Source organism: Bombus vancouverensis, chromosome 18 (genome assembly GCF_051014615.1).
Source record: "Bombus vancouverensis nearcticus chromosome 18, iyBomVanc1_principal, whole genome shotgun sequence".
Lineage (NCBI taxonomy): Eukaryota > Metazoa > Arthropoda > Insecta > Hymenoptera > Apidae > Bombus > Bombus vancouverensis.
Window position 1 is genome coordinate 5,178,074 of NC_134928.1, and position 27,789 is coordinate 5,205,862.

The following is a 27,789-nucleotide window of genomic DNA, read 5'->3' on the forward strand; positions in this document are numbered from 1 at the left end:
TAAGCAGTTTAATATGTTGAAGATTATTTTTTTATTAGTAATCGATACTGTATTTTATTCCTTTGTTAGAGGAATTTATCATTTTTGTTTAGTGTCTATTGTTCTTGTTTACTAATTCTCACATATGGCCGTACATGTGTTAAAAAGCTCGTTATCTTAGTTTGGTAACTTAAATTTGTAATGTATTGTATATTTGTACATATTACATATAATACAATAGCACATATAACATATAATGTAATTGTACATTTGTCTTTGATTTATGTTCCAATACTAAAAAAAAATTTTTAACATAATAAACTGCTTAAAACATGTTGTTGAATAAAATATTAAACTTTTATAAAAAATTACTATGTTAGTTTTCTAACATTAATTTACGAAGTGCCCGAATATTTTTAATATATCAAATTCAGTTTCTTTTCAACATGAGACAACAGTTTGTTTTAAGTCAAAAGTTTTTTACCTATGATATCTATATAATATATGCCAATATACTGCAAAACATTTTTGTTGTTTTATCTGCATCTATTTCTGATAAAGAACTTAAAAATTAAAGCTATGCTATCGTCCGAATATTTTCAAGACTAACTGCATGTGTGTATAGTATATGTGCACATATATATGCTATATGCACATATATAGTATATAAGTAGTATGTCATATTTTACAGGTATGGTATATATATATATATACACATATACATACATACATAGTGATAGTATATTCGTGTTGAGAAAAACAAAAATGACGCATTTGTAATATAGATTATACATGTCATGTCATAGTTAAATATAAGTATGGTGCAGGGCGGTGGCATGTGTTGTGTCTTGTCATTATTTCGATCGATAATTATTTTGAGTATTCAAGTCGATCACTTAATATCAACTACTTCTTGTGTTAATGAATTTTGCTCATCTTTTCTCTTATACATTACCTTTTAAAGACTGTTTTTATTACGTCCACAGAAAGGAAGGTTGACTAAATAGGATAAGGAGATTGAGGTTATATAAGGTTTTCGTTTTGACAGACGCGAGGCGCGAGCTCCGATACCCGTGGTGGGATGGTAAAGGAGGCGATTAAAAAGTCGAACAGCAGAGAACGACGTTGTCGTTAGTTGAGTGGACTAGTTCAAGTCTGTAGCTTGCATATTTTATTGGATTTAAGCGTTCTTGTTATCCATTATTTATTTAGTGCTATAAAAAAATTGCTTGTGTCAGATAACAGATAAAGTGAACGATTCGAAATGGATGATAAAAAAACAGGTCAGTGTATAAAAGATAAAGATTTTGTTTCAAATAGTTTTTATTAAATGTAATTTAACGTTACAATTTAATATAACGAACTGTTTTTTTATGTAATTGTATAAGTAACAAGAGCAACTGGTAACATATATGTATATTTATAGAATTTATATTGATTTTGATATATTTCTTTTATTTAAATAAAATAATATATGATTTCTATAATTCTACTTCTTTGTCATGTATAACTGTGAAGTGTTGATGAGCTTTGTTCAAATTCTCTTTTCCTATGTTTCATTTATTAGAACACATTGTCATGACACCAAAATGTAAGACTGCAAATTCTACAACTCTTATAATAGAAAGGCAGGCTTTAGAACCGCCAACAGAAAATGGAAATGAAAACAACGTTCATATTGCTGGAGGAGATCACAAAGGAATAGTTATTAATAAACAAGCAGTTGCTGGTACATAAAGTTCTATCATTATTTGATATATTAAAAACAGTGTTAATAGACAAAATATTACCAATATTACAACATTAATGGAATATTATATCATAAAATTTTTATAGTTACAAATGGTGAAATTCATCCAGCACATCTTTGCTTACAATTCAGAGTATTCTTAGTGAGTGCTCAAAGTGGAAAACATACACAAGAATCTAGAACTCTTCAGTTTTGGTTTGTAGATACACTTTCAGAAGCCGAACACCCAAGTGTGGCACAAGAATTCTTCAGAGAATTAGTTACACCTCAAGAATTTCCAAGAGGTAAAATTTATTTAAGTAGTTGATAACATATAAATTATAATACTGTCTATAATCTATAATTAAACCATCAAGTTTTTATATATAGAATATTGATCTATTATAGTATATAAGTATAAGTTAGTTCTAATTTTGTTAAGCATTACATATTGGTAAACAACAATAATCTATTTTTATATTATCATTCTGAAAGAATATATAGATTATTGTTTCAGGTAGTGAGAACACTATTATAACTATAAAATGATTAAAAAATAATATGAAATACAAATAAATATTTTCTAATATAAAAACTTTTTTGTGCACTTATATTGCAATAGTACAATTGGGTCACCAGATATTTCTCTCAGTAGTACTATAGTAATATGTAATTATAGTATATTTAATTCCAGTAAGCTATATGGGTTTGTTACAGATTATGTTGGATTTATCAAGAAAATAATGAAACTAATGTTGCATAAGTATTCTACAATTAAAAAGATAGAAGTAGAATTAAAACAGCTTGAAGAACCTGTTAATCTTCCAACTAGACCATGTAAGTACAATATTACAATTCTCTTTAATTTTACAATATCTTTTTAATTTTATTTATGTTTTATTTAAATTTTTGTATAGTTTAAGTAATATTTTTCTTTGTAAATGATATCATATAAGCTAACAAGTAACAACTAAGTGTTCTAGTTGAAAACATCATTACTTATATACATATCATACTTCATAACTGTATTAATTGTTTAATTTCAATATTAAAAAATTATTCTCAGACAAATTTACTGATATATTCATTTAATCATTCATGAAAATTATTTTACACACATACTTCTTTTACATTATTAAAATAACTTCGAAGTAAAGAGTAGTACCAAGATTTATTTGATTTGATTCATTGAACTAAGTGATCTTTATTGAAAGATATTGGAGCAGTGTGTCTCAAGTATACATTACAACTGAAACTAAAGGAAATGTATATTTAACATTTGTGCTGCTCATGTTACTTGTATATATGTACATGTTCATTCTATATGAAATAAATGTGTTATTTTTAATTTCTGTTATTCACAGCTGATACTGGTCATATACTGTTCACAGTTCTTCCATATAAGAAAATTAGTTGGAAATCAGGTTGGAGATTATGAAGAAATTACATATTTTATTACGATTTATGTTTTTCGATATTTTATATGCAGGCTATTATATAAAATACAATAACAATTGAATATTTGCCGGTCAAAAACTTGAAGAAAAGTTTCTCATAGAATTTCTTTATCTATTTAGTTTTATTCTAATTTTATCGAATTTATTGCTATTTACTTTATTAGTGATAACTAGTGATAAACATATGTATGTTGAAAAAATAGTGCAAAAGCTTTTAGAAAAAATAAGTATATATAAAAGCTGTTTATCTGCACATTGACCGGTAAATACATATTTTATTGGTTCATGCAATATAGTAGTTATAACAACATTGGCTTAACATGATTTTTTCGCATTAATCCAATATTAAACATTTAATATATATTTTAGTGTTTATTTTACCTAATAATGAAAACAATCATTTGTGATTATTCAATTTGCTTCTTCTCCTATAAAATATGGATTGATTGACTAAAAAGAAAAATTGGATATACACCATTAGAGATATGTACATATCTTATTCATGAAGTATATCATGTTTGTAATATGAATGCATGATTATGAATGCCATAATATTGTTATTTTGTTTAATTCAAAATTTTAACACAATGTAAAACTAATTAAGTTAAATGATAAAAAATAATACTATACATTTGAAAGTAATATAATCAATTATTATGTCTAAAATATCATTATTATTTGTAAAAAAGTATATATTTTAAGCATTTCAGAAGATTTATTTACAGTTTAACATATACATATTAGTGATTTTATTATACCATATGCAATACTCTTTATTGTTACTTTGATCTTAGTATAACATTAATGTGTTTATAAATAGTATTCATGGTCACTTACTACCATATAAAATTTTTACACTTCATTTCTATGTTATCAATTCTACAAAAAGTATTGGTAATATGAATTACATTTTTATTCTAAGTTTGATGTCACATATGTTTAGCACACACAAGTAGATACACAAAGGCTGTAGTTTATTTTATTTATAAAAAACTGAAAAATTTATCACAAATAATTTACTTTTTAATGAGCATTTATATATATTTTGCAGAATCATGAAATATATTAATGGAATGTGATAATATTTAATTTTTTTGTTTGACAGTATCAACAGATGAAACAGTTATTGGTCAGGTAGTTGAACTGACTTTAGAAAAAGTGTTGGAACTTATTGAATCTGCTTATCCAAATCCAATTACAGTGACTGATATAGCAAAGTATGATCTTTACTATAAGAATTTTATTAATTATTTTTGCACAAAGATGTTAATGTAATTGTAAACAATGTGTGGTAATTATTGTAGAGAACATGGTTGGGATCCTTCTGCTGTCGAAATAAAATTAAAAGAATTACAAGAGAAGGGTGTTGTTAAAGCGATGGAGCATGGAGCTTTTACTAGAGTTGTACACCAAGATACCCAAATTCAAGTAAATTTTATTTTTACTATTTTGCAGTAAATTTATAGTATAGTGTCAATGCACTATTTTATGTATAATTATTTGTGGTAATTAATTATTGGACATTATATATGAAAAATTATTGTATCTCTTTTCTTACCTTTTCTTAGGTCGTAAAACAAATGCCAACAATGGCAAGTGCAAAACAACCTACTATAGCAATTATTACTGCACAGTATTGTGAAAAGTTGGCAGTTGATTCTATGATTGAAAACAAAGAAACATTTGTTCGTTATACTACTGTTGGTAAGATATATTTCATTTAATAACTCATAATTATTCACATAGATTTTATGAATTAATCTTCAATCATATGGCAGAAGGAATATAAAATAATATGATATGATAATTTATTTTCAAGATACAGGTTGTTGTTTATATTTTAATATTAAATGATTAAATATAAAGAAATGATATTGTCAAATTTTAAGATCAAAGCAGACTTTATTTACGTTTTTTTACGTTATTTAAGGTCTCTTTATCTTTTTTGGAAATTAACGTATGTATAAGAAATCTCGAATTTCAAGTATAATTATGGAACTTTTTAGTGTATTCAAGAATTTGTATTAACTAGTTTGCATTACGGTATTATAATTATAGTATCATATATTAGTTGGCGGTAAAGGTACAAAATGTACTGCCTATATATATATATATATGACAATGCATGAAACTTTAGGTACGGCAAGCTCACCTGATGCGACAGATGGAGTACCGCGAGTGACATGTCGTTTTGGTAAAGTAATTTGTAATATAGTTCCTCTTTCGTGTCAATGTCCTTTAACGTTATAGCTTGCCAATTGCTTGTATTCAAAGCAATGAAGTGTCTCAATGGCACTATGCTGTGAAAAATACATATTATTAGATATTTTTATTAAAATACTACTTCGACGATGTCGCAGAAACAATATACATACCATATTGCTGTAATGTAATGAAATTCATTCAGATTATCATCTCATGTATCATGTCTTCATCTTCAACCATTTACTTTCTCAGCAATATTAGCAAATTAAGTTAAATTTATAACACACACATATTGAAGCCCAGTGCAGACATGCGACTGTTGCCGTTGCGATCTTGCTGCGATCACATGTCCTTCTTTGCTGTGCCTGTTAAGGACATGGTTGGAATTCCATGTTGGGATTACTGTTAAGAACAGTAAAGATAAGCATATGATTGTAGCACAATCATAACAATGAAAGAGGCATGTCTGCACTAGGACTAAATGGGTATGGTTCAGAACTATCACAGGTTATATCTTTTGTTCATGTGTTTTTTGTTTATGTGTTTTGTTTGTATAAAAGATACTGTTATATCATTTTATTTCCTTCTACTTAAGACTGGTATTAACTTCTTTGAATTATTACTTCCATTTTTAAAACAAATAACTAGTTAACACTTACAAAACTAAATGTTATTTTCCGTTGCTTTTAACACAATTTTTATATATAAATAAGTTTATAATATAATGATATTAATATGTGTAATATATATATGCATTTTACTGTGTATTATTATCTAATTAATCCAGTACTAAATACGCAACAATATATTATACATTTTTAATTATTATTATATGTACGTTTACACATACATTGATTAGATGAATATAAATGTTTGGAAAATACTGAGTTATTTGTGGGATGTTAGTTCAATTAGTAACTTTTTCTAAAAATAGGAAGAGTGTGTAGGAATTAAATGATAAGTTTTACAACTATATTTTTTATACCAAATACAAATGTGTTATGATAGTTATTTATCACTTCTTTCAACTAAAAAAAAATTATAAAGATAAGTTGATAAGTTTTTGGTGTCATCGCTAGGAGTTTATTTTCGCTTTATTTCTTATTGATATTCTCATATCGGAAACTTCTTAATCTGTCCTTGTATTTGATATACTGATAAATATATGAATTACTTATATTTATATCTAGTAATAGGTACTGAACACAATTGCATCTGTATGGAATGAGTCATTTTTAATCAATTTAGTCACAACATACATACACAAATACAATACCAGTTTCTTAATAGTAGCACAGTGCACATGTATCATACACATATTTTAAAATTAGTAATGGTAGAGGATTATTTCAATGCAAAATAAGATTACTTTTGTTATAGGTGAGTCAAATGTTTACACATTAGGTAATATTGGTGCACACAGAATTGTATGCACAAAGTTACCCACTGTAGGTCATACAAGAGAAGCAATGACTGCAGCAGGAAATACAACTACCAGATTATTAGGTAGCATTTAAATTGTTCTTGGTTTAGTTATAATTGGTATGCTTGATTATAATCAAATATTTTACATTTTCTGTAGGTACATTTCAGAAAGTTGATTTCGTTTTCTTAATTGGAATTGGAGGAGGTGTACCACATTATACAGATTATAATAAACACGTGCGACTTGGTGATGTGGTTATATCTTATCCTATTCCTCTTAATAAAAAGTATATTTATGTTTATTGTGAAAGTGCAAAGACAAATGAGAGTGGAGATTATCATTTTGAAACCAAAGAATATTGCCCACCAAATTTATGTCTTCAAGAAATTGCTGTTAATCTTAAAGATCAGGTAGATTGTTACACTTTTACGCCTAATGCAGAAGAGCGACTTTTGCCCGCGCGATATGGTTGGATCATATGTCTTTTTTTGTTTTCCTAATTACGAACATCAAAGACAGGCATATGATCGCACCGATATTGCGCGGACAAAAGTCGCTCGTCTGCATAGGTCCTCAAATTTGCAACAAGAATCTAGTACAGTTATTAATGATTCTTACTAGTCAGAGAATGAGACAAATCCTCCATGGCAAACGTACCTGAAGGAAGGTTCAGATATTTTAACTAACCAGACGGAGCATGATTTTAAACCACCTCCACCAGAGTCTGATAAGTTATACATGGCTATTGGCGAAAGAGATGTTATTGAAGTTGCACATCCTACTGCACCTGCAGATGCGGCGAATAAAAGGTTATTGCTGTTTAATATGTTATTTTTAGTATATAAGATAATTATTTTTCAGCATATAATCATAATTATGACCTAAGTAAATATACATGTATATTTTTTTAAAGTTATACAATCTTATAAAATCTTCAGCAGTGTTTCCCTTTTCAAATATAGTAAATGTTGACAAAGGGCACTTAACTTTAACATATACTGTGAAGGACACTCCCCTGAGTTGCCTCTGGAAGGTTTTAGCCGCCGCTCGTTATTTCTTAAAAGGTTACTAACAAAAAAGAATTTATAAAAAGCAATGTAAAGTAAAGCAAATTAAAGTAAAGTAAGCAATGTAGTAAAGAAATACTACACGCGTTGATCGCTCGCTCTACTCGTTCGTAAAAATCTAGTCCAACCCAATTTCAATTCTACATATATGCAAGGAATTTTTAAGAAAAAAGAATTTTGGTTAAAAATCGGGCCTCTTTTGTCTGTGGAATTGATATTGGGTTGGATTAGATTTTTACAAGCGAGCGAGCAACGCACATGATGTTTCTATCAAATAAAGACTGGGATATAAACGCGACTATCGCGTCGGTTATAATCACATACGTATATTTACATATAGGTAGAATACAATGTACATAGTAGTAGTAATATATTTCTGCCAATAACTTTTTGAGGAATAACGAGTGACGATTAAAACTTTCTGGAGATTCACACTTAAGGTGAGTGTCCTTGATAATATATGTCAAGATGAAGGTCATTAATGCTAGGTCCTCTTTTGTCAACATTTATCATTATGTTCTTTTATGTTCAGAACAAATGGCTGTCCACGAATTCACTTAGCACCTGTAGCATCTGGCAGACATATTGCACGCGATGATCAGCTTAGACAGAAATTTGCAGCCCGATTTGGAGCCCTTGCCTTTGATGCAGAGATGGATGCTGTAGTCGAAAGCATTTTGGGTAATTGTCGTGAAAGTTTTGCCGTTATTCGAGGTATTTCTGATTATAAAGATGGCTCTCGTATAAAGGAATGGCAGCCTTACGCGTCCTTAGCTGCTGCTAGTGTAATGAAATCTATTATTTGTGCTATGGACCCACCTACTAATGTGTAATACACAATTTCTGATGCTCGTTTTATTTCATTCCGGACAGCATTTTATGTGATAGTTGGTAAAAGTATCATCATTTCGTGTCTTTTATATCGTATCGTCGATTTTTCAGTGCAAAGTGGACCAACTTCTTTTATTGGTTAAGAGCAATCGTTGTTTCAATTAGCGCACAAACAGCATAATTCAGAATTACTTAAGGAATAGCTTATTCTTCTTTTTTCTTGTATTTTTTTAAGTCGCATTTAATGTGATATGGATCAGTTATTTACTTGATAAGCAGGAGAAAATAAGATCGTGACCAAATATATAATGGTCATAAAGTAAGATGCACCAAGTGCATTTTAATTATTTAAGAGAATTGTAGTTAGTTTGAATGATTTTAATCTAGTGACTTTAGAATCAAGGACAATTCAATTTCACGTTTCCAAATCGTTTTCAAAGAATTTCTAAACTGCTAAAAAAATGGAATATGTATTTGATTGATAAAAGTGCTAGCTTACTTTTAAAATTTATTTCGATATGGCCATTTGAAAAATATTTTTACAATTTTTATATCTGAATATAACTTTTCAATATTATTTAATAATATATTTATAATATTGATGCTTCGATTATTGCTACACTTATTCATTTCCTAACATATTATAACAGTAATTTTATATAATTTGATGGAATATTAATGTATGGTTTTGCAGAATTATTTATATACTCTTTGTACTTTTCATATCTCGCTTATTGAATATTGTATTTATTTAAGTATAATATCGAGAAATTTATGTACTCGAGAAAAATCAGTTCAATGATTCTAAAACTGGTGCCATCTTTATCCTTTTGAACACAAGATCATGAAAAAATTTTTACACAATGCATTTTTTTGAAATGAAAGAACCATACTTTTGAAATAATTATGTAATTTAAATTATAGCAATGAGGCTCTTGATTATTGAATATTAGCAGACAGGATTCGAAATAACGTAGATATGGGAACCACAGAAAGCTTTAAATAAAGTCTCGGTATAGTCAGAAAAATAATTTAGATGTAGAATATGATATCTAAGAGTAAGGGCAGAAAGTACATTTGGCAGTATTTATCTAAACACAATCAAATTATCGTTCAAAAAGTAATTGTCCTACAAACTATTATATGTTTGTCAGAGTATATTACCATTTCACACAAATCTGTCCGCTTTCTCCATGAAGCGTATAATAAATACATCTATACATTCAAATTTGATGAAAGGAAGAAATATAAATAAATAATGCCGCCCAAAACTTTAATCGTACTTCAAAGGAGATTAAGAACTTGATCTTAATAGTTATATTATTAATTATTATTATAAAATATGTTTACTTTCTAACGTGTTATGATTTTGAATGAAAGATTTTGAAACAAACATAGATTTTTGTTTCTTAACAAATTTTAATTTGATTTCTGAGTTATGGCAAAATATTTGCATATACAGGCCGTGTCCTCTAGGATTAACCACTATTTTTCAGATATTTCTAATAATTCGTCAAAGAAATGTTTTGAACAAAAGTTAGTAAGTTTTCGGTTCACTACACATTTGAATATTAAAAATTTCCAAAAATTTTATCCAATAAAAAAGTCAAGGGTACCATATGTTTTGGATTTCACGGAGTTGTAGTTTGCGTCAAAATAAATTCAACAGTCTACTATACAATGACTCTGAGATGACTTTGCATTCAGAAACTAGTAAATTAAACAAATCTAACAATAACAATCATACCGTTTTGCATTACACGTTACAATGTACTATTACTAAATTTCTGATTTCCAGCTCATTTCAAAGTCATCTCAAGGTGATAGTATAGTAGGTCGTAGATTCGTCTTGATGTCAATTATAATTCTGTCAAGTCCAAAATATATGGTGCTATCTAAGGAAGTCAACAATTTTTTGGAAATCTTTAATATCCAAATGTGTAGCGAATTGAAAACTGATTAACTTTTGTTCAAAAAATTTTTTGGTAGATTGTCGAAAATGCCTAAAGGATGGTGTTTAATCTTAGATATATCCTGTATAGAATATACGCTATATAAAATATGGTGATATTAAAAACATGTACATATTTATATTATAATAACTCATTTCTAAATTATGAAATATTTTGTTTTAGTATATGATCTCTGAGTGCAGAAAGCGGTATATTTATTTTTATAATGTTCTTTTTAAAGTTTATTATTATTTTGCTATTACATTGCTGTCGCTACTTTGACATTTGTAAATGTCCATCTATTTTTTTTTTACTTAGAATTCTTAACATAGACCAATTTTTATTCAACTACAATTATATGATTAGCACTTTAACATAAATGATAACATGGAGAAAAGATGTTTGTCAGGATATGTAGAAACGCTAGATAGAACTCATTTTTCTTCTGCGAAGTTTGTTAAAATGTATCTATTGTTGTTACAGCATATTTAAAATCTGTTACAGCTTTATAGTTTATCTTTTTGTACTATATTTAAAGATACACATAATTTGTCATGTACATATTTTGTATATTTATGAAATAGATGATCTTTACATATTTCCAAATGATAAGCAATCTGTTACAGATGGTTGTGATTACATGTTCGTGCTTCATTCTCTTAAAATTAGCTTAACTGTTTCCTCTTCTTGATATTGCATATTCATATATTCTGATTGTATAGCCCTACAAAATCAAATTGTTAATACATATAATAAATCAGTATACATTCTCATAAGTAAACAATATATAATATTTAAATGTTTTTATTATCATTTTATACAATTATTATTTAGAAATGAGTATGAATTTCAGAGCTAAAAGAAGTACGTGTGGAATTTCCTTTATATTATGTATCTTTTTCACTTTTACGATGGATAGTTTATGAGATATCGATACATACATAGCCAATATTATTAAATTATATTTATATTTTAGAAGTAACTATTTGTGCATATATACGTATGTATTTTAAAAGATATCGTTTTTTAAAATTATTAGATAGCGTTAATCAAAGATTTCACGGTCATTGTATGTACAAAATAAGACTTTTATTTTTTTATATATAGTTTTCTTCGTTGCTTCTGTGCAATATATTGTTGCATTTAGCATATATAAATTCTTTCCTTATTTTAAATCGTACTTTTTTATCTATTTTCTTTGATTCTGTCCCTATCACGTTGCCAAAGTAGATTATGCCTATGATAAATAATCCAAAGTCTGATTTTAATAGATTTAACAAAATTTTCTCAATTAACCGAATTATTATGAATTATGCATTTTTCTAACACAGAGTATAAAAGTAATATAAATATTTAAAATTTGATAGATTTGATTTTCAGTTTTGTTCCAACTTCTTTGGTGCGATTAAACGTTTGGGCGATGATATATGCACCAAATATATTAAAAATTGTACAATTAATTAACATTAATTAAAGTGCCAATGTGTTCAATATATTTGGGTAGTGCAGAAATAAGATAGGTTTTTCTGGAAGATGAACGAATATCTTTATGTTATTATTCAATTCTATCTCGATGCATTTGGTTTATCACTACTGTAATTTATTTGGTATTAGAAGCAATTGCTACAGTAATAATTATGTATAATAATATTCGGGAAGAAATAAGTTTTTTCTTTCGAGAATGTTTTATTCGTTTATCTTCTAGATTAATATTGCTGTCTTCTGCATTAGAGACCAACATTACTGAATTCTACTGCCTATTTGAAATTCCAATATGGATATTCAAATACTTGAAAATTGTTTTAAAAAGAATTCGATAATATCTAAGCTTTGTTAATAACTTTAAATGTAATTTCCTCGCATTTTAACGTCTTTATAGATTCTAAAGCACAGGGTAGTATACGAGAACTCTATATTTAAGTGACATTGAAATATTCAATTCGAGCATAAATCTAAAAACTTAGGAAAGTAGTATATATACATTTAAATATACCTACATACGTATCGTTGGTAGCATTAAAACCTTCCAATTCTACCATCATGGTGATAATCTGCAAATTTTACAAGTGACATTGATCGAGTTTTTTCAATGATACTTGACCGCTAATCAAAAGTCATTATTTATTTATTTATTTATTTATTTATTCGTTCATCCGTTACATTTGAAACAATTACATTGTTTGGTGCGTTCCACTGAACCGTTAAAATACGTCTAGGGAATTTTACTTTCTTTTCGAAAATGCTATTTTATATTGTTTTAAATATATGTGCGTGTGGGCGTGCAAACAGAAGAAAAAGATAAAGACGCGTAAAAGATTTCTAACGGTAGGGGGGCCTCAGGTCAATTTAATCGATGAAAAGTATCACTTGTTGCGTAGAAGCACATTTTTAAGAAAATTCTATCAGATATAGAGAGTATCAGCTATCAAATATATATGTACGTATTATTATAAATATAGTCAAATACGTATAGCTATATATCTTTATTTCAAATATTTAGTATATAATACATAATATAATATATAAATCGTGAATTCTATTACGTGGTGAAACATTAAATTCAATTTACCTGATAATACAGATTCCTATATAAGGCCTAAAATATTATGTACGAAAGGAACAAAACTTTGTTACATATTGTGTTTTAAGCGACGAGGTTGTCAACTTCGAGCTTCCAAAATATCTATGTATTTACATATATTTACGTTAGTATTACGCGCTTTCAACACTAGTCGCACTATTGTGTTTTCCGTCTATTTATATGTAGGTATGTTTTAAATTGCAAATACTACTGCATACGCATACATATATAGTGTATAACTACGTCCATTTAATTTATATTTCAAAGAAATTTATTAGCATCTATAATGAACATATAATCGCAATGGATTTCAATTTTGTCCGTTCAGGAACATGTCTAAGCCACAGAAATCGTTTTCTGCATTATTTCACGCCATTGCTTCACAAACTGAACGTTTATACGATTCCAGTTTAAGAACTGGCAAATGTACTTGTGAATGCTTATTTAGTACATAGTGTGCGATGAAGCGAGCTTGAAGACTTCAGAAATGAAAGATCTATGCTTCTAGCTTGTAATCCGAGTAGTCTTCCGGCCAAAAAATCATTAACCACGAATGTCTTTAAGTAAGATTTTGGCATTTCAGTTTTGGTGTTATCTGTCTCGAATACGAAAAAATGCCCGATATAGTCAGATGGTAAAATGGGTATTACCAAAATCTTTTCACAATACGTTTCTCTCATATCTTTCTCTAATTTAAGTAAATACATTTATTATGGAAAAGTTATGCATATATGCGTAAGATAAGTCGAGTTGTCTTCCAAATTTTCGAACGTTTCTTTTTTCTTTTCTTTCCTTGCTCCTGATCCTTTTTGTTAACTGCTTTTTCCTTTTGCGTTTTCTATTTTTTTTTATCAAGATTAGTCACTTCTTTAGGGACTTTTAATTTGTTCCTAACGAATTCATATTAAATTCATTCTCTTATGATTAAGAATTATTCACTTGAATCTAATAAACACCTAAACCTAACAAGATTCCATTAGAAGTTATTTAGGTAATTTTAATAAATAATTTTGACAAATACATATATATATGTGGTGAAAATAGTGGTGTTTACATTTTTCTCAACGATAATTTTACAATTTGATTTTTCTAAAATAGAACGTTCACCTACATGTGCTTCGTATCACGTTCGATTATCTATATATCGAGCTTATACAGGGTGTCCTAATATCGATAATAAAACCAATACATAAAATAATAAGTGGAAAATATAGAATAATTTTCTTTTCATCTGATGCTTCGTTTTCGAGAAAATTGTTTTTGAAAATTTAACGATTGAATATAAGTAAGGAGTAAGTAAGTCAGCAGGAGGGTATTCTAGAGATAAATGTAAAATGTTGAATAATATTTTTCGTTTAAGACCAAGTTTTCAAGAAAATAGATTCTGAACATGTGCAGGTCAGAATTGGCCTGGTATAGGTGTAATAGATTAATTTTCAAATTTTTACTTGCAAACGAAGCGTTTTCCGAAGAAATATTATTTTATATTTTTAACTTATTTTCATCTGTAGAGTAGCCTCTTATCGATTATTCGTTCCTATCTAGCCTGAAAGTAGACAAGATTACATATAGTTGACATATGTTCAAGTTCGATTTTTTTGAAAGCAGGCGTCATATGAAAAAATCTTTTTCTATATTTTCCATTTGTTTTTTCGCGTAGAATCATTTCCTTGTCGATTGTACCACCAATACTGAGACATCCTGTATACAAATATTAGAATTTATGTAATTTAGATGCCATTAATTTCGCGAAATAAAATTTTGTAATATTGCACTGGCTATAGAGAACAGAAGTTACGAATTATTCGACAAATATTCTGGTTGTACCCATTGCCAATGGCGTTTTGCTAGGATTGTAATGTCTACAGGGGAAAAGTAAAGAAATTGTATCTAATAGTAAGTTACTTCACCGCGGAAGAGAAACTGTGATACTATCTGGACTTTTCTGCGTGAAGTAAGATAATACGTGGAAAGAGCCATAGTATAAAATAAATCGGTTCCATAGCATTTGATTTTGTTACGAAATAGATCGTTAAGGAAGTATTGTAAAATTGGAAAACAGAAGAACGAACGTATCGCTGAAGTCTTATTAGAAGAAGTTCAATAGAGATACATAGTAAGCTCTGGAAGCAAAGAACCAAACAGTATCGTATACTTTTGTTTATTACGAGCATTTTTTACTACAATTAATTTTTTCTTAAAGATGCTGATGACAATTCTGCAATAATATTGTACGTAAAAGTGTTACACACGATGTGTTTATCAAATAAAATTTGATATTTAGTTGCATACAATCTGTACAGTAACAAATTGTCTTTATCGGTTGAATGATCAGAAGAAATTTCAACTATAAATCTTATTGCATGTTTTAACATATTAATATAGTAGAAATACATATTAGGATTGATAAATAATTTTTTAAAAACAGTTTAAAATATATTTATAAATAACAGTTTATAAACACATCGTGTAATTTATGTTTTTCTGTAATGCAATGTTGCAAAAACTGCATGTATTGTTATGTAACTCTTATGTAAGTTATAGACAACTACTTTCAGTTTAGATTAATGAAAATTTTTCGTGGTGTAAAATTCAATTTTATGTAATAAGATCTCTGGTATTTGATGGCCGAAAAATCGTTTCAATAAATAGAGGTCCATTGTTCTTATGTTTATCAACATATTCATACCCAATTAAGATTCCTTCCTCTTTAATTCCAATTTCGCTATAATTAATCTAAATATCTTCAATAGTTTGTTAAAATAGTTTGGTAGCATCGAAACTTTAAGAAGAGATTAATTTCTTTCTTTATAGTGGTTTCTTTATCTTTAATTTTTTATAACAAAAGATTTACAGAAAGTGATTAACAAGCCGGATAATAAATTGTATATACTTATGATGAATTTTTTACTAATTATTTGCTTTCATATAATTCTTGTATGTTCATGTCATACGTTAGTTTCAATACTGAATCAAATACCTAAAACCTGATTATCTTTATTTATCTAAAGTATTGTAACATCATTTTATTATCTCTTTACGTTACTCAAGTGTAACGCACCGATTTTGATAAAATTTTATAGATACAGAATATAGTAAAAAATATAGTGATGACAATGCACGAATTTTGTATCTTTGAACGAGAAACAACAGATTTTTGAAAGGTCTATTATGTGTTTATGTCGAGTATACATTTAAACTCAGAAAATGGATAAATTAAAATTTTGATTTTTCCCTATTCAACGAATATATTTGAATTATTATCGAAATTTGCTTACACGAATTATATTTTCCAGCGGGAAAACAAAACTTTGCAATTTAATTTAGTGTTATTCTAAATAAGAAATATTTAATAAACATATATCATTACTTCTAGTGTAATAAAAATTCTCATCCCAAGGGTGGTCTGTATTGTTGCATTCTATAGTAAGCGGCGCACACGGTGGTCATTTGCCATAATTGACCTGGATTTATACAAAGATGCTATAACGCACACCGCCTATTGACATCAGTTCTCTGTCTTGAATAGATTCCCACATACTTTAGAAAATACGTTTTCAATACCTGCTTTGACAGCTGTTTTCACCTTCTTTATATTATACAAATTCTATTATACAAATTAAATTATACAAATATTTTTGCTATGGTATGTGTCTACTAAGTTTCATCAAAATCGGTATGTCACACTTGAGTGATCTTCGGTATTTCATGACGATTTTCTTCAGAACGAAAGTTCACGTATTTTTATCGCGCTCATACATGTTGTCATTAGAATGCAAACAGTTGCAATAGTTTCAGAAGTTCTGTTTCTTAATTTTACTTAATTTTAATGAAACAAAGAAACTATTTATTTTTGTGTAGACTATCAAAAACTCACAAACTTATACAGCAAGTATCTCGCATGATCAATTGCTGTTTGTCTTTCTTTTTCCTACACATTTCTTTCTACTTTTTATATTAAGGATTTCAATTTCCGCGCAATATATCATATACTCAGAGTTGATGTATTTCAACGATAAAATCAACCTGTTAAATAATTTATTTTTATACTTAATGTTAAATTGTTTTAGTAAACTAAATCGTTCAACATTTCTATGTGGAAATATGTGGACTATTATAATTTTTCACATTTAACAACTTGTAAAGATATTAGGAAGACACAGTAGTTTAAGTTTATTAAGCAAAACATAAAACACTAGATCTTTCTATGAATTCGATGAAATTAATGTGAAATTCTTGATTAGAATACATTGATATTCAAAATTAGAGCATGATCTGTAATTTATTATGATACGCGACATTTGATCAGTCTTCTAAAAATTGAGAGGTATGAAATTTTGAACAATACGTTTCCCTTTCATTTTTTTCTCTAATTTCTCTTCTTATCAGAATTCTTTCAGTTGGTAATTCCTTCAACTGCAAATCACGAAAAACCGAGGTAAACGTTATTGTTATTATCGTTAGTCGTGAACACATGTTGTATTTCATTTCATTTTACAAATAACTCGGACACATGTGTATTTATTTCTCTTGTTCATCCGTAACCATTCCATCTTTTTCGCTCGTATCCTTTTTTTGATTTTCCTCTTCGATTTTTATAAATGGCGTCACTGTCAATTTCTGCAATTCTTGCGCATTTTGCTTGTTTGACTTACCATACTTATTCCATGGTTGTTCTTTCGATGTTCCAAAGATCAAGCATATAACAGTCCCGACGATAGAATTAACAGCAGCTATGATGAAAACTAATCGCCATTGCGATACAGTTTGCTGAAAAAAATAATGTAAATGATAAAACGATATTTCAAATAATGTTATTTTTCAATATAATGTGTATGTATTGGTCTGTAATATAAATCTGTCTGTTTGTATAATGGTATGTTTTACGAAATTTTAAACAGTTTCAAATTACAAATATACACATTATTTCTTACTATATTATTCCATATTATAATGTTTATACAATGTTGTAATTTGTTGTAAAATGTTATATAAATATTATAATAAGGAATAGCACCGTTTTAATTTTCAAAATAATGTCATTTTACATTTAGCATTGATTTTTTAGTTTTATATACTTTTACATAGTATTTCTATTTCTATTCTACATTCTATTTCTATTGCGTAAGTATTAAGTAAGTATACAATGGAATCTTTTTTAATGTTAGTAACTTTATTATTTTTATAAATTATAATTCGTTAGAAAAAAACGTTTACAAATCTATTGTAGAATTGGAATAAATTAATTAGGAAATTCTAGTCTGGTGTATGGAAACAATATTAATTTGTATTTAATTTGATAATTTTCAACGAACCAAAGGCATTTTGCTGTAAGTAAAGAGTGTTTAAGAGGGAAATAATTAAAGGTAAGCAATTATACCTACAGGAAATTAACACTTAGCCAACTGAATAGGGAGATCTCCCCTTTGTGAAGCACATAGCTGCATGACCGAACGGGGAGATCTCCCTTTTTGACGTCTTTTCGTTTTTGTTGTTGTTATTATCAGTTATTGTTTACCTGGAATTGTTCCCAATTAATTGCGCCACTTTTACTGCTTTTATAAAGTACAGTATATAATAAAGTATATAATAAAATACGCCAATTTAGCGGTGTTAAATTTTATTAAAAAGTTACACTATCAGTTATGACTAAATGAAATTATAATGGAACGATACCACGCTGTAAAAAAATATTAAACTGCATTATGAATTTTTAATTTCACGTTCAAGTCCTGTTATTTATCTTTACTCATCTTTGATGTTTTCAATTTTACCTATATTTTCTTATACTTTTAATACATACTTCTAATTTGGTGTTTTCTATAAACAATATGTGGAATCGTTAAATAAAATCATTACCGCAAATATAATTAATCACTTAAATAATTTCTAGACTTCTTTGTTTTTCAAGTAGTGAATATTTGGAAACATGATACTTGGAAAAATGCGCGGTGGGAACGTATAGCTTGCTGTGGCGCGCGTGCTTGGCTAAGTGTTAACCCTTTGCACTGCGAATTTTATGTCAATTTCGTTACCAGCAGATCCCAGCGCTTTTAAGTGTTTCATTTGAAATTTACTTTAACTAAAAAATAGGAGAATTTAAATAAATAGCCGGCGCCAGCTGGTAACGCGCGCCAGAAATGCACACAGTATACGTGGTTGCTGTGTACATGTTTTCCTAAGTCTTAAATAACAATAATTCTTGTAAGAACCGTGTATGAAATACCGTCTCACTGTCAATGGATTTAACAGATTTTTTAGCACGAAACAGTATACGATCGTTTGGATGTTTGAAATATATTGCGTAAAAGGTTTTGATATTGTTTCAACAATGAGTAACATTTAAGAAGTGATTAATCCAATATATCAATAAAATCAACAGAAAATGTTCTGCCGATAACGAAAAAATATATTATTGACTACAGATGGCACTGATATATTGCCGATATATGGGCTACCGAACCCAGGATTCGTCGCGTGGTCGCCGCCTATAAGCGGCGCTCGTACCCACAGGTCATCTCGCGGACGCCGCCTATAGGCGCTTATAAGCGGCACTCGAAGCGAAAGTAATTTTTTAGTGTATGATATATCTTGAAACAATTTCCAGGATCCAATTCTGCTTTTCTTTCGCACGTTTCACAAAAAAAAGGTGGACATGAAAGAATGTCGAGTGGGATTCGACAAAAGAGCTGCTGAGATAAAAACTGATGTCGAGTCACACTCCACATAGCAGTGCAAAGGGTTAAGATAATCGTATTTCGAAACAACTATGTATATGTATTAAGTTAATTAAAGTAAGAACCGAGAAAGTTTAATTTTAACAAGAATCATAAATTTTAAATGTTTGAAAAATAAAAGCAATATATGATATCAAGTTCTGATAAAAGCTTTCTGAAAGATAGAAAAGAAATGATATATGAACAAGTTTTGTTCAGTTTAGGAAGAAATAGAGCTCTACGATGTTGACAATTTTCTAAAACTGTCGAGAATCATGTTAATTCGCAATTTAGTACGGAAGTTGTACTTTAATTTATGTTATTGCTTGATCATGAATACAATTCTAAATGTTATAAAAAAAGAACGATAAAAAATTGCAAAGATATACCTGTTAATGAAAAATGTATCAAAATATGCGTTATCATATATCTTATCATTATATTTGCCATTACGTTTTATCTCAAAGCGTAAAAAATGAAAATGAAACCATTCAGCTCACAAATACCTTTGACTATAACAGAATTGATTCTTTCGTTCATTCTTTTCGCATTATCACTGTTCATATTGACATATACTCTAGCAATTTTTTGTGTTTATATTTTTCCATATTGAAGTTAGTTAAATATTTGAAAAGTATTAGAATTTAAGCATCGTAATATCTGATCATTAATAAAAAAGTAATTATTAAAATTTTATGATTTAAAATTTCATATGAATCATATTCTCTTATGTCGGAATTTAGTTTAAAGAAAATGTAAACATGTGTGCAATTGTTAGGTAACTTTTGAAACTAGCTTATTGAGTATGGATTAGTTGAGATAAAATCTCGAATGCTGCATGGATTATTATATCCATGCTGTTGCAAAGGACTAACCTATATTCATATAAAGCAAAATAGAAAATTACTTTATATTCATACTTACATTATTGTTCGTCAAAATACCAACTACTGCTGGTGAAATGAATCCAGAGGCTATTACTATCATTCCGCAAAATCCAAGAAGAATACTAGCATAATTCGGACTCAAATCCACAAAAGTGGCCAAGGGACCAGCTGATATCGCACCAGTTACAGCTGTTCCCGCCATCACGAAGACCACCGCGAGCGTCGGATGACAGCCGCTATAGCCCAAAGCCAAGATGAAAATCCCGTGCAAACCAGTACATACGAACAAAGCCAGTTTTCTAACGTTGGTTAGACTCATTTTGTTGGTACGTATGAGCCAGTCGCTCATGATCGAGTAATAATACGAGAAAATCATTCTTAGTATATGCGGCGCTCCAGACAAAAGTCCAGTCTGCAAACAAATTTTCATTATTGATTAGTAAACTGCCGAGCAAGTTTAAATAATAACAAGTAGAGGTTTATTTTATTTTTTAAGTAATCTAAATATTGAATACGTTACTGAATGAGAAATCTATGCAAATCAATCTCATTTTGTAGCTGACAGACAAAAATTAATAACAATATATATATATAAATATAGCAAATAATCGTCTTTTTGGCTTTGCTATCACAAGATACGTAATAGAGATTCCTCTCTATATATGTATTAAGTTGTCTGAAAAGTTTCTTTCGTTCTATAAGGAAATAATAGAGGCACAACGTTTTTTGTTTTATATTATTTTGTCGAATTACGTACGATCCATTTTATTTTGTTGAGATAAACACCGCGACATTTCACAGACTTGGTTTCACGTTTGTGAAATGGTGCACTTGTAAAAAACTTGGTGCACTGTTGTAAAAAACACGTTTGCGAAAGAAAGACACTTTCTGCATAACCTAATACATATTGTATATGTTATCTACAGATTCGTTTTTTCTCTGAAACTGAATCTTTCAATCGTTCACTCAGAACCACTACTTATATCTTATACGTTGTATTGAGCAAGACATTATTTGGAATATTATAGCAAGATAATTATTTAGAAATGTAGCCTCTTCACCGATTTCAATGATCTTGAAACATGTTGTCAAGGCCATCATCCTCAACAACTTTTTTCTATACATGCAATCGCCGCTCAGTTTTAGTCTCCAAGATATTTGCGACAAACTTTTCTTTAATTTATCTTACGAATATTCATTGTGGCGTGTATTTTGGCGTAGGCGAACACGCTTAACGGTGACCATATTCCTATTAATATAACCTAACCTACACAATAAAGGTGAAAAATTAATGGGTTATAGATTGCACTAAATTTATGTGTAGCAGTTAATGCTATCGTAGAGATTTCAATGTTATTGAAATCTGCGATGAAGCCACACTACTAAATAATTACTTGCTGTTTTCGACTACTGAAGAGAATTAAAGGGAATTGATAAAAAAAAATTGTTCATTTTCAATAAGATAACGTTAGACCTCATATACTGATGAAGAGTGCACTCAAAGTAGTGGAGTTTAGTTGAAATTTTCAATTTTACCCTCTAGCCTTGTTCCAGAAATGGGACATTTTAAAGATTTATTTTTGTTGATATTATCGTATTTCGCGAAGGAATTCATTTTCAAAAAATCGGAAGGAACAGTGGTTATGTTATTGAAAATTAAAGTAATAGTTCTATAAATATGAAATCTACATTTTATGTCATACTTTATAAAATTATCACAAAATTTTAATAGAATTGTAAGAAATAAATAAACTATTTACGAAATTATCTTTCAGAGGATATGTTTTTACCGCATTGATATTCCATCCGTGAATGAAGTTAAAGTAAGTTGGAGCTTGAGTCATTAGGGTGAGAAAGCCCCACGCTCCGCTCCAGTGAGCTGCGATTGTAACCCAAACTGGACCAGATGTCAGTATATGTTTCCAAGGTATAACAGTTTGTTTTTCGTCGATCGAACTACCAAGATGTTCCAAAATATATTTTTTCTCTTCGTCAGATATTCGAGGATGTTGCTGAGGTGAGTCGTGTATGAGGAATAGCCAGAAACAGTACCTTGGAATTATTTCTTATGTCAAGATCTGTTTTTTGTAGCATAAAGAATATTACAGTATAGTATAAAGTATAGTATAGTGTAGTATAAAGAATGTTGTATATTTTGGTAAGATTATCCTCTCAGATTAACCACCATTTTTCACTCATTTTTTATAATCCACTAAAAAAATGTTTTGAGCAAAAGTTAGTCAATTTCTTATACACTACACATTTGAATATTAAAAATGTCCAAGAACTTTCTTTTTCAATAAAATCAGAAGCTGACGTTAAAGCAAATTTGACGACTACTGTGCTATGATCTTACCAAATAACTCCAAGTAATGATGTTATATAAAATGCAGTGCCCCAACCGAATGTACTACTAACAACTGCGCAAAGGGGATAAGTTATAGCAGCACCGACAGAACTACCTGAAAAGTGACATATTTAAAAATCTGTCGTAGGGCGGAACCATTAGCAGTTTTTTCTCTTAAGAAATGACTTCAGTCGTTATGATGCGAGTAATTAAGAATTAAAACGTTGAGAGTACAGGTGGATTAGTCCCACTACACAATATACTTGATAATTTGTCGTCTACAATAAATGTGAGCACAAATTAGTGTAACAAGTAATTTTGTTATAGTAGCTAGATCTGATTTGGAAGAAACGAATGTCTTCATTTTTGTATGATTAATACAGTTTATTAGAATAAACGAATACCCTAATCTCACATTCAGAAAGATGTGGTTTAGTCCACTTTTCCTCTCAATGTCTCAATTATGATCATAAGAAAGACCACTTTATATTTCGTAACTAAAATTAGTTAATACTAGAATTATATGATTACAAAGAAATCACAGTATACCTGAAAGACAATAGTTGCTCGTATTAGGAAAAATCGAGAATGTAGAATGACAAATTTCAATAGGAAAATGGTCGAAAAATATCGACATATTTTTGTGCTAACAAAAATCAGGATTCTAGATTCTATATATCAGAATCTGGTATATAGACAATTAACTTTTAACGTACATATAAACTTAAATTAGTTAACTTTCACTGCAATTGTCTTTTTTGCTATATTACCAAGATAACAAAATTTAGTGCGTCAGTTTTAAGTTCAATGCATTTTTTCTGACAGAAGCCTCAAATCCTTTTGATATTTCATTATTTTAAAATAAGCGTTAAAATTTAGAAAACATTTCTACTGTAGATAACAGACGTTCCTATCATTTCATAATCAAACACTTAAAATATATTTATGTGTATAATATAATAATTATTATGTTACACTAAAATATCATAAAATATTGCAGATATTTTATGCAAATTGTCTGTTAGAAATATACATATATAGTAATATGTACAATTATTATATATAATTATTAAATATACATATAGATAAGTGCATATATGTATTATGACATTGTAGATACTTTACCCAAATAGGAACTAACAAATTTGCTTCTCTCATTCTGAGGAATCCATTTGGCGGTCATGTCATGCATAGAAGGCCATACAACACCCTAAATAAATAATTTTAATCGAAAACCGTCTGAATATTTTTCGTTTGAACAACAACGATAGTTTTATAGATAATATTCACAATTAAATTTAGACTATTACTGAAATATTTTATTTTAATTATAATATTACCCATTTTTATTTCATCGAGTTTTAATGCTTTTGTTGACTTACCGCGACCAAGCCTTGGAGAACCCGTAGTGTCACAAGAGCATAAAGGTGGTGATGGGTCATAAACGGAATAAAGAAGCCAAGAATCGCTGTTAAGAGATTTCCTAAGCCGTAAACAAGTTTTGTACCATAACGTCTTGCTAGAAGCCCTCCAGGAAGTTGCGATGTCCAATGCAACCAGTAGTAAGCTCCCAAAGCTAAACCTTGCTGATGCTCGGTCCATGCAAATCGATCATCGTCCTGAAACAATATTCAAACCCAGAAATATCATTAGTACATTTTTTATTATTTAATTTGTACTTTACAATTTGTCCAGCTGGACATTTGGTAAATTTTTCTAACTTAAATTAGTACATTTGTCAACACAATTTACATTTATTGAATTAAAGGATTATATTATCTATATAAATATGAGTTATAAAATTAGTTCATTTTCATAAAATAACTTTGTGGATTTTTGAAATTAATTTTTCAATAATGAAATCTTAAATGAAACGAATTTGTTTTCTTAATATGCCTTTAAATAAAAAATGGCTTAATTTTAGATTAAGTACATATATGTTTCTATATATACGTATATTTTTAATAGTAGTAACTTATTTTCAAATAGATGAACAAATGATACTTTCAAATCACAAAATCAACAGGTATCAATTTATCAACTAAAAAGTGATAAACATCTTTACACAAAATATTTCAAGTTTTAAGGTAAACTATTTAAGTATTTGTTCTATCTTAACGTTAAAAGATTTTATTTTATTTCACGACATCAAATGAAAGAATATATGAAAACTTGCTTTTATAATATTTAAACATATTTTTTAAAATATTCGAAAATGTTAAGCCAGACCGAAAATAATTCGACACTACAGAAGCTTGTTGAAGTATATGAACATGAAAATGTTAAAAGATGAATTTTGAAATATATAATAATCATCAGAAAATGATGAAATTACAATTACAATTATTATTATACAGAAAAAGTATAAAAATATACGTACAATAGTATCTCGCTCCGAGTGTGATGTAGCAGATATTGTAGTCTCAAGTGTGTTGTTACTATCGTCTGTTTTATTGTATAACCGTAGATTTTCGATGTCACATTGAGAATTTGTTGCCAGCTTTGGACGAGGTATTACCATCGCTACTATCGTCAGATTCAAGTTGATCCGCAGCATATAATTTATAGCGAAACCGCAGAAAACAAGATACCAAAGCACGTCCCGGCATGATATCAGTTCTTTTTCTAAAATGCATTTAAGTTATTTGAACACATTCATGTACAATAAAATATAGTTGGTATTGATTTTTTATAATAGAATTGGATAACTATTATTTTAAAATTAATTTGAATCGACTGAAATACAAATTTTAATAAAGTACAGTATCTACATATACATGTATATACATACAATGCAATTCTTTTACTTTGAAACTTTCGATTTCATTTGTTTTATTGCCACACCTGTTTCTGCTATGCAAAAGAATTTATTAATACCAATAACATGTAACTCACTAACAGTATTATTTCACTAACAGTACTTTTCACTAACAGATTTCACTAATAGTATTAACTGAATTGTGCTAAAGGACGCTGGTTTTATCGATCGAGATTATCAAGGAGATGATTCATTGTCTAAAATTTTGTATTCAAGCTATTGAAACTATTTTCAAGAACTACAAAAATATAATAAATTATAATTACCTAATAGTATGTATGGTCTCTTAATCTGAATCTTATCGAAAAATCTGATTGATGATTAAAAAGATGAATTAAATAGAAAACATAGGAAAGTTTGTCCAACTCGAATAAAAAATAAAGAATATATAAAATAATAATGTTGAAAATGACAACGTGAGTTCGCGCTCGCCATCCATATGCAGATGCACTAGTTACAATAAATAGTAACTAGAAGATAGTTCTAGATACAATCGATAGATTTAATCGATAGGTTTAAGATGTTCTTTTGTTTTTATCCCTAGAAAGTGCAATAAATGTGACTTATAATATTCTTTCTTTCCCTAAAGCGACTAATTTCAAAAAATAATGTATCAATTGACTACACATGAATCTCATAAATACACTGTAATTATATACATATATCTAATTAAATGAAAACGTTGTGGACCTGAAAACACAAAGCTCTTTGCATATAACGAATGTAGATGTAGATCATTTTTTATTTATAACATGACATCGATTCCACCACGTTGCGATTTTACTTTCCGATTACTACAATAAAATACGTTATTAATTAAAAAGTCAAACAACTTAATAATTAGTGTAATAAAATAATACAAAATCAAATAATAATAATAAATTCAATCGAACAGATATTTACATTAATTACAAAAGCTGTAATCTCAAATTTATATGACTGAAGTTAATGATCATTCTCTTCAGTACAGTTGCATTCATGTGCAATTTCGATTACTGATACTCAGCAATCTTCGCGTGGAATCGTGCATTTTCCTTTTTAAAAGAATATTTTACTTACTATTGGCCATTTCGTCGATTTCTTTCCCTCACAGGTTACGATACTCCGCCAGTTAAATCGAACGAAGAAATTACGCACACGCGATGTCTTCCGCGAATAAAGCTTCTTAAAGAAAAATCTTAAAGATCATTAACGTCCTTATTCTACGTTTAATTGATAAAAGCAAGCTTTATTCTGTATCAATATCGAAAGGATACAAAGATAGTCGAACGTTTCTTGGAATCGTGTTGAGGTATACCGTTTTCTGTGAAAATATTTATTTTAATGTTTATTCATAGGAATATTGTCCTTTGACAGATTTTGTTAAACGTTTCGTGTATCTCTAAGTGTGTGTTAATCAGCTAGTGTCGCGGAGTATACTGCATGATTGTTCTTCGGCTATAATCACGCGTACCCTGAGGAATCTTTCTGCGAACCTCCACCCATGCAAAAGTAGTAGATAACGAAAGTTACGCTCTGTTCCGTACGTTTAAAATCCAAGCTTATTCGTTTCTTTGTCTCGTTATTCGACGAGGCTTGTGTCTGGCTACGCTCGTTATTTATTGATCGTTAATTTATTTATTGATAGAGCATGCCTGTAAATCGGTCATTCCACGAGATATCTGTCCATTTCTTGAGTACTTGATTTTAGACCGGACTTTTGTGTAGAGAACTGAGTAAATTTAGAGTAACGTCGCTAGCTTACAATAATATTTTCATAATTTATAGATATTCAATAAAAAATATTATATTACT

The 27,789-nt window shown here is 28.8% G+C and overlaps 2 protein-coding genes across 3 annotated transcripts; one reads left to right on the forward strand and one right to left on the reverse strand.

Moving 5' to 3' along the window:
* Nucleotides 1-778: 778 nt before the first annotated feature.
* LOC117160443 (uncharacterized) lies at nucleotides 779-15,891 on the forward strand. Of its 2 annotated transcripts, XM_033341168.2 has the most exons (12): nucleotides 779-1,262; nucleotides 1,547-1,708; nucleotides 1,816-2,013; nucleotides 2,426-2,545; nucleotides 4,271-4,382; nucleotides 4,470-4,593; nucleotides 4,734-4,869; nucleotides 5,303-5,359; nucleotides 6,751-6,876; nucleotides 6,953-7,206; nucleotides 7,418-7,605; nucleotides 8,396-15,891. In XM_033341168.2, the coding sequence occupies exons 1-12, from the start codon at nucleotides 1,244-1,246 to the stop codon at nucleotides 8,694-8,696; spliced, it is 1,797 nt and encodes a 598-aa protein (XP_033197059.1). In that variant the 5' UTR covers nucleotides 779-1,243; the 3' UTR covers nucleotides 8,697-15,891. The 2 variants fall into 2 exon arrangements, with proteins under 2 accessions (XP_033197059.1, XP_033197061.1); XM_033341170.2 differs by lacking the exon at nucleotides 5,303-5,359 and having other exon boundaries at nucleotides 781-1,262.
* On the reverse strand, nucleotides 14,089-27,423 carry LOC117160445 (Na[+]-dependent inorganic phosphate cotransporter). Its single transcript, XM_033341171.2, has 9 exons — nucleotides 27,252-27,423; nucleotides 27,055-27,141; nucleotides 25,558-25,802; nucleotides 24,560-24,796; nucleotides 24,303-24,387; nucleotides 23,187-23,292; nucleotides 22,621-22,882; nucleotides 20,868-21,242; nucleotides 14,089-17,997 (listed from the first exon to the last, which is right to left on the reverse strand). The coding sequence occupies exons 2-9, from the start codon at nucleotides 27,062-27,064 to the stop codon at nucleotides 17,749-17,751; spliced, it is 1,569 nt and encodes a 522-aa protein (XP_033197062.1). The 5' UTR covers nucleotides 27,065-27,141; nucleotides 27,252-27,423; the 3' UTR covers nucleotides 14,089-17,748.
* Between the last annotated feature and the right edge of the window lie 366 nt (nucleotides 27,424-27,789).